The sequence below is a fragment of the Oncorhynchus keta genome, unplaced genomic scaffold (assembly GCF_023373465.1).
Source record: "Oncorhynchus keta strain PuntledgeMale-10-30-2019 unplaced genomic scaffold, Oket_V2 Un_contig_15296_pilon_pilon, whole genome shotgun sequence".
NCBI lineage: Eukaryota > Metazoa > Chordata > Actinopteri > Salmoniformes > Salmonidae > Oncorhynchus > Oncorhynchus keta.
Genome location: NW_026279236.1, coordinates 56,531 through 69,531, shown reverse-complemented (window position 1 = coordinate 69,531; position 13,001 = coordinate 56,531). Strand labels below are relative to the sequence as shown.

Genomic DNA, 13,001 nt, shown 5'->3' with positions numbered 1-13,001 from the left:
GAGCTGAGGTTATTACGACTCCCTGCTAAAATAAAGGTTACATCAATTATAGGCCTACATGTTCTATATTTTACATGTTCTATATTCTACATGTTCTATATTCTACATATTCTATATTCTACATGTTCCATATTCTACATGTTCTATATTCTACATGTTCCCTATTCTACATGTTCTATATTCTACATGTTCCATATTCTACATGTTCTTTACGTTCTATATTCTACATGTTCTATATTCCGCATGTTCCCTATTCTACATGTTCTATATTCTACATGTTCCCTATTCTACATGTTCTATATTCTACATGTTCTATATTCTACATGTTCCATATTCTACATGTTCTATATTCCGCATGTTCCCTATTCTACATGTTCTATATTCTACATGTTCCCTATTCTACATGTTCTATATTCTACATGTTCTATATTCTACATGTTCCATATTCTACATGTTCTATATTCCGCATGTTTCCTATTCTACATGTTCTATATTCTACATGTTCCCTATTCTACATGTTCTATATTCTACATGTTCTATATTCTACATGTTCTATATTCTACATGTTCTATATTCCGCATGTTCTATATTCTACATGTTCCCTATTCTACATGTTCTATATTCTACATGTTCCATATTCTACATGTTCCATATTCTACATGTTCCATATTCTACATGTTGCATATTCTACATGTTGCATATTCTACATGTTCTATATTCTACATGTTCTATATTCTACATGTTCCATATTCTACATGTTCTATACGTTCTATATTCTACATGTTCTATATTCTACATGTTCTTTACGTTCTATATTCTACATGTTCTATATTCCGCATGTTCTATATTCTACATGTTCCCTATTCTACATGTTCTATATTCTACATGTTCTATGTTCTACATGTTCTATATTCTACATGTTCTATATTCCGCATCTTCTATATTCTACATGTTCCCTATTCTACATGTTCCCTATTCTACATGTTCTATATTCTACATGTTCTATATTCTACATGTTCCATATTCTACATGTTCTATATTCTACATGTTCTATATTCTACATGTTGCATATTCTACATGTTCCATATTCTACATGTTCCATATTCTACATGTTCCATATTCTACATGTTCTATATTCTACATGTTCCATATTCTACATGTTCTATACGTTCTATATTCTACATGTTCTATATTCTACATGTTCTATATTCTACATGTCCCATATTCTACATGTTCTATATTCTACATGTTCTATGTTATACATGTTCCATATTCTACATGTTACATATTCTACATGTTCTATTTTCTACATGTTCCATATTCTACATGTTCTATTTTCTACATGTTCTATATACATGTTCCATATTCTACATGTTACATATTCTACATGTTCTATTTTCTACATGTTCCATATTCTACATGTTCCATATTCTACATGTTCCATATTCTACATGTTCCATATTCTACATGTTCTATATTCTACATGTTCCATATTCTACATGTTCTATACGTTCTATATTCTACATGTTCTATATTCTACATGTTCTATATTCTACATGTCCCATATTCTACATGTTCTATATTCTACATGTTCTATGTTATACATGTTCCATATTCTACATGTTACATATTCTACATGTTCTATTTTCTACATGTTCTATGTTCTACATGTTCTATATTCTACATGTTCTATACGTTCTATATTCTACATGTTCTATATTCTACATGTTCTATACGTTCTATATTCTACATGTTCTATATTCTACATGTTCTATATTCTACATGTCCCATATTCTACATGTTCTATATTCTACATGTTCTATTTTCTACATGTTCCATATTCTACATGTTCCATATTCTACATGTTCTATTTTCTACATGTTCTATGTTCTACATGTTCTATATTCTACATGTTCTATACGTTCTATATTCTACATGTTCTATATTCTACATGTTCTATATTCTACATGTTCTATATTCCGCATGTTCTATATTCTACATGTTCCCTATTCTACATGTTCTATATTCTACATGTTCTATATTCTACATGTTCTATATTCTACATGTTCTATATTCCGCATCTTCTATATTCTACATGTTCCCTATTCTACATGTTCCCTATTCTACATGTTCTATATTCTACATGTTCTATATTCTACATGTTCTATATTCTACATGTTCCATATTCTATATGTTCTATATTCTACATGTTCTATATTCTACATGTTGCATATTCTACATGTTCCATATTCTACATGTTCCATATTCTACATGTTCCATATTCTACATGTTCTATATTCTACATGTTCCATATTCTACATGTTCTATACGTTCTATATTCTACATGTTCTATATTCTACATGTTCTATATTCTACATGTCCCATATTCTACATGTTCTATATTCTACATGTTCTATGTTATACATGTTCCATATTCTACATGTTACATATTCTACATGTTCTATTTTCTACATGTTCCATATTCTACATGTTCTATTTTCTACATGTTCTATGTTATACATGTTCCATATTCTACATGTTACATATTCTACATGTTCTATTTTCTACATGTTCCATATTCTACATGTTCCATATTCTACATGTTCCATATTCTACATGTTCCATATTCTACATGTTCTATATTCTACATGTTCCATATTCTACATGTTCTATACGTTCTATATTCTACATGTTCTATATTCTACATGTTCTATATTCTACATGTCCCATATTCTACATGTTCTATATTCTACATGTTCTATGTTATACATGTTCTATATTCTACATGTTCTATATTCTACATGTTCTATGTTATACATGTTCCATATTCTACATGTTCTATATTCTACATGTTCTATGTTATACATGTTCTATATTCTACATGTTCTATATTCTACATGTTCTATGTTATACATGTTCCATATTCTACATGTTCTATATTCTACATGTTCTATATTCTACATGTCCCATATTCTACATGTTCTATATTCTACATGTTCTATGTTATACATGTTCTATATTCTACATGTTCTATATTCTACATGTTCTATGTTATACATGTTCCATATTCTACATGTTACATATTCTACATGTTCTATTTTCTACATGTTCCATATTCTACATGTTCTATTTTCTACATGTTCTATGTTCTACATGTTCTATGTTCTACATGTTCTATATTCTACATGTTCTATACGTTCTATATTCTACATGTTCTATATTCTACATGTTCTATATTCTACATGTTCTATGTTATACATGTTCCATATTCTACATGTTACATATTCTACATGTTCTATTTTCTACATGTTCTATTTTCTACATGTTCCATATTCTACATGTTCCATATTCTACATGTTCTATTTTCTACATGTTCTATGTTCTACATGTTCTATATTCTACATGTTCTATACGTTCTATATTCTACATGTTCTATATTCTACATGTTCTATGTTCTACATGTTCTACATTCTACACGATCTATGTTCTACATGTTCCATATTCTACATGTTCTATTTTATACATGTTCTATGTTCTACATGTTCTATATTCTACATGTTCTATACGTTCTATATTCTACATGTTCTATATTCTACATGTTCCATATTCTACATGTTCCATATTTTACATGCATTGTTTCTGAACGTTTCAAGACGTTGTGTCCTACTGCGTACTGCAGAGGACATTACAATTTTATAAATGGGCGTGTTAACAGGCCTGTAGGCTGACAAAGGGAACCCCCAGGTGCAACTGCCAGGGAAATGTGTAGGCTACATAAAAACGATTATGCGAGATGACATCCTTTCCTCGTCTCCTTAATGGTGGGCGTTAATGGTAGGCGTTAATGGTAGGCGTACAATCGCTGATCTGATATAGATTGGCATGTGAAAGCGACGTGGTTATAATCTATCCACTTCGCCTATCGGTGGTGATGGAAGCGCGTGCCGATAAAGCCAGAACAGACATATCTGTATGTTCATCGCATGTTATTTCGTAGCAGCTGTATAGCTGTCGTTTAACCACAGGCTATATGAGTAGCAGTGACACCTTCACACGATTGTGTCAATCTATAACGCAATCTATAACACACAAGCCATGCATGCGTTTGGCTACGAGAAGGCTGGACCACCGTGATGTAGCCAAGGCGTGTGCGCGTGTAACACTGACACACATATGGAAGGGATATCCAATGAGGCTTACCACGCACGCGGTGGCATAGGCCTGCACTCATATTAGCCTGATATGTGGCGCGTGTAACACATTTAACGAGCAGATAGGCCTGTTGATCTTGGAGTGTAAGGTCTATATTATCATCCAGTAGTATTACAGGCCGCGGGATAAATAACAGATTGACGATAGAAGTATAAGAGGAAGGCGGTGACGCCATCCTCCTCCGCCCATACCGCTCCACGCGAACCGCTGCCCCTTTGAATCAAGGCCTTCTCTTTCTTAACCATTCTGATTTATGAACCTATAGAATCACCACATTTAAAATACAAAATAAAAAGATGAATGAACAGGTACGCTGTAACATATGGCATTCAACGCGTTCACCCGTGAGAGTGAAATGGTCAGAGAAGCAGTAGCTAACAGCCTCTGATGAAGAGGATAGACGCTTATGGGTGTGAGCCCTTGAGATGCTTTGTGTGTGAGTCGCCTATCACATCTAGCTGTAGTCTATAATCAGACACATCGTAACCTTGACAACATAAACCTTTTTCGAATAAAATATAATTATTCCGTTGTTATTAACAGTAAATATCCGTGATGCTGTCCAATAGACGCCCTGGGAAAAAACGTGCACTTTCCCCGTTATAGCCCACGGACACCGGCCAACTGCATCAATAACGGGAGAAACGTCAACCCGTAAATCGCCCATGATAAATAAAGCCCATTTTACCTGCGGATCCGTATGACTTCGCCAGTAGCCACCGGACGCTGGCGCACACCTTGGCTCGGTTGAAGTCGTACTGATTCAACGGTTTAATCTCCGGTACCGTGAATGTCTTCCTCATCTCACCTGCATCCTCCATAGCCCCACCAGTCCACCCCGCCGTTCCGGGAAGGAAGGATGGAGAGCCGAGGAGAGGAAGGAGGAGGGAGAAGGAGTGCACACGATCTACAAAGAGGGGTGTTACCGCAGCAGCAGCTGCCGGCGAAATAAATAAAAAAATATAACAGCAGCGATTTAAATCCTAATTGTTGCTGTGTTGCGGCGAATAATTAACGGTGACTGCTGTGCTGTGACCGTCTATGTCACCACGGCCTGATAATTAAGGTGTTGGTCCTTATTGCCGCTGCGAGCAATGCGCGGTCACTTGCTGCGTTGGCATCAGTGGGCTTGGGGGTGATGGGTTGTAGTGGTATACTGATCCACGGAGACAACCGCTTTTCAGGAAATGATTTCCATTCTTTCTGCTCTGCGAAGCTGTTCCGTCACAGTAGTCCTCATGCAGTAGACTGCTGCACACGCATCCAGATGTAGGAGAGCCGCCACACTTTGATTGACCTAGTTTTCAGGTGCTGCTGTAGCCAACGGTCCCGTATGGGGGGTGATAAGGGACATATATAAACCTAGGCAACCGTACCACCTGACATGACACAAACGCCTTAATAACATCTCATCGAGTGTGAATGAAAGTCATAAAGTTTATATTTGTATGAATTAAATCTCAACCATAAATGTTAGAAAAGTACAGCTTGTGTATTTCCTGTTATCGCTAATGGCCTAGAAAATATGATGCCCAATCTATAGATAATCTGTCTTTCCCTCAACACCGCGTGGCATGTTATCTCGCTGTATACAGATCTAAATGCTGTTAGCCAATCATAGACTGTGTCGTTACCAGTTCCATATCAGACAACCAATAAGAGTTGTGTCCATGGCTCTCAGAGGAGTTCATAGGTGCTATTCGAGATCCTTGGGATGTCCCTTTAGTCGAATAGAACAGTTCATAGACTTTCCCAGAGCGTCCATGCTATTCGGGATCATTGGGATGTCCATACCTCTATCAAGTATAAATGTAAATTGGTTAAGTTTAGTGTTAGTTTAGGGCAAGGACGTCCCAAGGAATCCGATGCTATAGTGTGTGTGTGTGTGTGTGTGTGTGTGTGTGTGTGTGTGTGTGTGTGTGTGTGTGTGTGTGTGTGTGTGTGTGTGTGTGTGTGTGTGTGTGTGTGTGTGTGTGTGTGTGTGTGTGTGTGTGTAGTGTGTGTGTGTGTGTGTGTGTGTGTGTGTGTGTGTGTGTGTGTGTGTGTGTGTGTGTGTGTGTGTGTGTGTGTGTGTGTGTGTGTGTGTGTGTGTGTGTGTGTGTGTGTGTGTGTGTGTGTGTGTGTGTGTGTGTGTGTGTGTGTGTGTGTGTGTGTGTGTGTGTGTGTGTGTGTGTGTGTGTGTGTGTGTGTGTGTGTGTGTGTGTGGATGGATGGAGTTCCAAGTAAAGACTTGATAAGATGGTAAAGGCGACAGTGATGGGCTTGTAAGGGCTTGTAAGTAAGCATTTCACGGTAAGGTCTACACTTGTTGTATTCAGCATTTCGCGGTAAGGTCTACACTTGTTGTATTCAGCATTTCACGGTAAGGTCTACACTTGTTGTATTCAGCATTTCACGGTAAGGTCTACACTTGTTGTATTCAGCATTTCGCGGTAAGGTCTACACTTGTTGTATTCAGCATTTCGCGGTAAGGTCTACACTTGTTGTATTCAGCATTTCACGGTAAGGTCTACACTTGTTGTATTCAGCATTTCGCGGTAAGGTCTACACTTGTTGTATTCAGCATTTCACGGTAAGGTCAACACTTGTTGTATTCGGCACATGTGACAAAGTTTGATTAGATTTGAAATAGCTAATAACCAATGTTCTAGTACACATTTATTGAGGAGATCAGAGATGTCAAGGTGGTACTCAAGCATCTGCCATGTGTATGTGACACATGGTCATATTTTTTATGATTTATTTTGTTTATTTTGCCTCCCATGTATTTGCATTTTAATGTGTGTATATAATTACTGCCACTATGTGAGCTGTGACGTCAATGAAGTGAGTTAATGAGATATTTAACATTTCTTCTTCGTGATGGAGAACGACTAGTTCTGAAAACCAACGTTTCTCTCCGTCTCATCGTTTTATCCTATTAATTCAGGTAGGTAACGTGCAAAAATGCAATATGACTCAGAATATTGAGGTAACGTGGCAGGGTAGCCTAGTGGTTAGAGTGTTGGACTAGTAACTGAAAGGTTGCAAGTTTGAATCCCCGAGCTAACAAGGTACAAATCTGTCGTTCTACCCCTGAACAGGCAGTTAACCCACTGTTCCCAGGCCGTCATTGAAAATAAGAATTTGTTCTAAACTGACTTGCCTAGTAAAATAAAGGTTTTTAAAAAATGACATAGTCCATGAGTTTGGTGATGTTTGAAGGCAGTTTTAACTGAGTGAAAAGTTGGTTGGTATTTTCCCCATTGTAAGTAAGTTAATGGAGTTAGGCTAGTTTGCTAATGGTTTACATGAACGAGAAGGGATTAACACGGCGTCCAAACGTTGTCTACTTTTTGTTCAACGTTTTAGATCCAATTTGTTTTATTTTCTATGAACAAATGTCCCGTTTGTTTTAGGCAAATTATGTAAATATGTGATGTCACGATAAAATGTGTTAGTGTTAATATTTGTACAAAAATAGCTTGATGCTAACCTAATTTAGCTTGGCTTTGCACTATAGTAGTTAGCTAGTTGGTTTTAGTCAATGTCAGCTTAATGTAATGGTTGGACCATCCCTTACCTCCCTCATCAACCCCACTGACATCAAACATTAGACAGGGATCCTTTCCTTTCTGTCTTCCATTAACATTATTGCATGTCTAATCAAACACTAAAATGAAATCATTCAATAACTGTATTTTTACATACCTGATAATCATTTAACCTTTGTGTTTGCTTGTTTACGTTTGTCTCCTACCTTGTTCACTTTACTCTGCTCCTGTTCTCCAGGACCTAGTAGTTCTGCCCTGTTGTCTTTACTCTGCTCCTGTTCTCCAGGACCCAGGGGGTTCTGCCCCGTTGTCTTTACTCTGCTCCTGTTCTCCAGGACCTAGTAGTTCTGCCCTGTTGCCTTTACTCTACTCCTGTTCTCCAGGACCTAGTAGTTCTGCCCTGTTGACTTTACTCTACTCCTGTTCTCCAGGACCTAGTAGTTCTGCCCTGTTGCCTTTACTCTACTCCTGTTCTCCAGGACCTAGTAGTTCTGCCCTGTTGTCTTTACTCTGCTCCTGTTCTCCAGGACCCAGGGGGTTCTGCCCTGTTGTCTTTACTCTGCTCCTGTTCTCCAGGACCTAGGGGGGTTCTGCCTAACACCCAGACATGGATCCACCTGATGTCCTTCATTACCCACCACCCTCCAACTTTTCATTACATCAGCTACTGTTATTGTCATGTTGCCATTATCTGCTAAGAAAGAGCAAGAAAACGATCACACTGGGCACGTAATGTGAGCTGAACAGATTAGCTATAAAAACACTACCACTGCAAACACTCAGAACAAAGATGGCAGCAGCACCTGGACATTGCAGTTTCCCTCTTCGAGTCGACAACCTGTTGAAAAGGCAGGCATCCACACAATACTTCCTCCTCTCTATTCCTCCCATCCACAACCTCCCTATCCTCCCATCCACACAATACTTCCCTCCTCTCCCATCCATTCCTCCCATCCCATCACACAATACTTCCCTCCTCTCTATTCCTCCCATCCACACCTTCCCTCTCTCTATTCCTCCCATCCACACAATACTTCCCTCCTCTCTATTCCTCCCATCCACACAATCCACACCCTCCTCCCTCCCATCCACACAATACTTCCCCCTCTCTATTCCTCCCATCCACACAATACTTCCTCCCTCCCATCCACACAATAATACTACCCTTCCTCCCATCCACACAATACTTCCCTCCTCTCTATTCCTCCCATCCACACAATACTTCCTCCTCTCTATTCCTCCCATCCACACAATACTTCCCTCCTCTCTATTCCTCCCATCCACACAATACTTCCCCTCCTCTATTCCTCCCATCCACACAATTCCTCCCATCCACACAATACTTCCCTCCTCCTCCCATCCACACAATACTTCCCTCCTCTCTATTCCTCCCATCCACACAATACTTCCCTCCTCTCTATTCCTCCCATCCATTCCTCCCTATTCCTCCCATCCACATACTTCCCTCCTCTCTATTCCTCCCATCCACACAATACTTCCCTCCTCCTCCCATCCACACAATATTCCTCCCATCCACACAATACTTCCCTCCTCTCTATTCCTCCCATCCACACAATACTATTCCTCCCATCCACAATACTTCCTCCTCTATTCCTCCCATCCACACAATACTTCCCTCCTATTCCTCCCATCCACACAATTCCTCCCATCCACACAATACTTCCCTCCTCTCTATTCCTCCCATCCACACAATACTTCCCTCCTCTCTATTCCTCCCATCCACACAATACTTCCCTCCTCTCTATTCCACACACCAGATTTTTGTATTTCAGTCTATGATTTCCATGTGAAAATCAGAAAGTAAATTGACACACATGTACCGAAAAAAAGATCAATGGTTATGTATTAAAATCTAAAATATTGCTAGATTGGTTTTCACAGCTGTTTCATGCAGTGTTCGTTATTGTAAATTGTGACGTATCCCTTGATGGTATTTGTTAGTTTAAGATGATTCATTGTATCAAAAGAAATGCAATATATATCCAACCACAAGGGTGTGCTAATGAGCTATGATTGTTTTAAATCATAATTAAGGTCTAAAATGATTTCAGTGTAGATAAGGGAATGCCTGTTTAAAATGAAAACATGCCAGCCAGACAAGCCAGAGTGTGCATCACTGTATGTGATTCAAATGTATTTGCATATGAATGGAGTGACATTTGCTCACTTTCTGATCTGTAAGGTAAGTAGCATTAATGTGTGTGTGGAGGGCACTGAAATTATATTATGTTTACCCTGATGCCTGTTAATTCATTTAAAAGCAGAAGATGATAAAATAACATTAATCACAATGGTTATGCAAATGAATAGGAATACATTTAGCCTAATTGGTAATAAATATGACGTGGGGGAAAGTCAGGATCCTAGTCAGGCTTTTGTTTGTCTATTTCAGATTAAATATAGGTCTTCATGTGTATCAAATCTTTAGGCAATTGTGAGCTAAATCAATGACAAACAGCTTAAAATGTTCAGGCTTCATCATGATCTGTGATTAAAACAGGCTGTTTTCGGTTCCGTTTAGTCTAAGGATATGCATAAGAACGCAACTGCACTGAAATGAATAGCCTGATTCAATGGGATCCTTCTGAATAATACATGTTTTTATCTGTTAAGCTGTTTGGTCGATGCGTAGACCCATACCGATTCTAAGTTCTTGGTATTTTGCATTAGACATAGCTCTACATTGCAGAGCATTTAATAAACCAACCACATTTTCCTGTGATGTTTAGGCTGAGCAAGACCTTCGATAGGCTAGTAGACTGTGGAAATAATAATGGAGTTTTATCATTGTTACAGCATAGAACGCTTTATAAAATCTGGACCATTGCTTTTCCTATGGCTAAGCAAACAAGTGGTAGCATATGCTTTTTACACGTCTCTATAACAAGGCCTATATACTCTCATACTCCCTCAATTCAAACCCTGCTTTTAACCATAAAACATCTCCACATGAATATATAGATGAAGGATTGCATCTGTTAATCCAGTAAACTGGGAAATGGGGAAAACTAGGTCAAATCAGGACATCAGTGGTTTTCAGGTCAGAGAAAAGATGTCAGAGATTCCGAGTTGGATGACTGTTCAAAACAAAACCAAAGTCTGAGCTCGTTTCAGAGTTTCCAGTTGTCTTGAACGCCCTGAAGTCAGAGATTGCTGACTTGTGAGTTGTTTTGAATGCGCCACTAGAGACCTAGGCTACCTCCAATAAAGAAAATGAAAGGGGGATACCAAGTCAGTTGTGTGCCTTCCGCATTTAACCCAACCCCTCTGAATCAGAGAGGTGCGGGAGGCAGCCTTAATCGACATCCACAGTCACCTGGGAAACAGTGCTTTGCTCAGGCAAAACAACAACAAAAAGTTTATTGTCAGCTTTGGGATTTGATCCAGCAACATTTTGGTTACTGTCCCAACGCTCTGACCGTTAGGCTACCAAGATAACCTTGATTTTGTATTGATGTGAGAAATAGGTATATCTACACAGTAATGGTGGCTGCGATATCAACTAGCCTAATAATTTTTGCTTTGAGGTGATAGGCCTATTTTAACTCAATCGAGAAATTAAATAGATGAACTAAACAGACACTTAAACTAACACCTAAAACATGTAGCCGTTTTTAAGGCGTTCATGGTAAGATCATTCATAATAAACGTACACACAAACTGACACGTGACACGTACACACAAACTGACACGTGACACGTACACACAAAACTGACACGTGACACGTACACACAAACTGACACGTGACACGTGACACACAAACTGACACGTGACACGTTACACGACACGGTGAACACTACGTCTACATGATGTGTAAGTGTCATGTGACGTGAACGTGTCGGCAGTTTGACGCCTTAGAAACAAACTTGTCTCCATTGACTGTCCATATTAATTAATGGCATTATTTTATGGCGCTGGGAAGACTTTAGGTGGCTTGGTGAGAGGCATCAGTAGCTTCACGAGGCTTAATTCTGGCATGAATAACCCCTATAGTCCAGCGACCAATCGTACATGAGAACGAGAGGCAGTAACAAGGGGCGGGTTCTTGTGATTTCCTGACTAGCCCAGCCATAGCCCGTTTCCAATTCTTCTGCTTCATGGGTCTATTATATTCATTAACGTCGTGGACAGGTCTATTGTTGACCTATTTAAATAGGCCATAGACAAATACGAGAACGAGGCTATTATCTGTTAATGTCCCACAAAAAGAGTAAGTAACTTTTTGACGTTAACTTCAAAATTCGCAAAAAGCGCTCAACAAGGAAGTAAAAACGAAAGGCCATCAAAAGAATGCCAGACGAAGAAACAATTATCAGGTTAATCTTTTTTTTCTTCGTCTTTAGGTAGGAGAACATACTTAGTCTACTTATGTCATGATGTATACAGTGTATCTCTTCTCTAGGCAGGTTTCTATGGACTATCGACAAAAGCCATGTCGGGACAAAAAATATATAATAATTGCGTCATGTGTAATGGAAACAGCAGATATAGGACACGTTTCTGCATGGCACGGACGGCGATACGTTGGCACATGATGAATGATTACAATATGGCACAGGCTACCTGAGACATGAAACAGACAGGTGGGAGGGCAGACATTCAATAATGCGCATTTTATTTTAGGTGATGTCATTACGCAAAGCTATTTTTATTGAGACAAGATAGTTGATTGGAAACGCACCCTAGCAGGCAATTGTCTAATCAATTTTCTATGCACACTTTCTAAATGTTGACAACAACAAAAATCGCTGGACAAGTTCATAGAAACATAAGCTAGGTTTCCATCAAATTGGCGACAGATTGTAATGTGAATATTGTAATATCTGCATCAAAAACAATATGCGCATTTCCCCCGATCAAATTTGACTTGTTGTGGACGGTGGCGATTTTAGCATGTACATTTTGGTGGGGCAAAAAAACTAAATATTTTGAGTGCATGTCAGCAAAGCCACTACACAACACAACAGTAAACAATACATTCATTTCACTATAACGATGACAAACGGTGCCCACAAACTGTTACGACCTACATAAAGCCTTACCTTACCACTGCTACACTTGGCTATCAGCGGAGCCTTGTCTGGCAGCAAAACATTCAGCCTCATTTACTGCCTTTTTTAAACATAGCTGATATGGCTGACTTGCTTAAACAAATGTGGTTTCTACTGGCAATTAAGATGTACAAACTATGGCATCAGGGGATGATAAGCGGCAATCCATCATTTCGATTAATAC

The 13,001-nt window shown here is 38.7% G+C and overlaps 1 protein-coding gene across 1 annotated transcript in view; it reads right to left on the bottom strand.

The window, feature by feature from the left end:
• Positions 1-5,533, bottom strand: part of LOC127906136 (calmodulin-regulated spectrin-associated protein 3-like) — a 39,999-nt gene extending 34,466 nt beyond the window's left edge. Inside the window, exon 1 of the mRNA XM_052502243.1 lies at positions 4,901-5,533. Within this exon, the coding sequence (XP_052358203.1) occupies positions 4,901-5,033 (133 nt within the window). The 5' untranslated portion in view covers positions 5,034-5,533. The remainder of the gene's footprint in view (positions 1-4,900) is intronic.
• Positions 5,534-13,001: the final 7,468 nt, after the last annotated feature.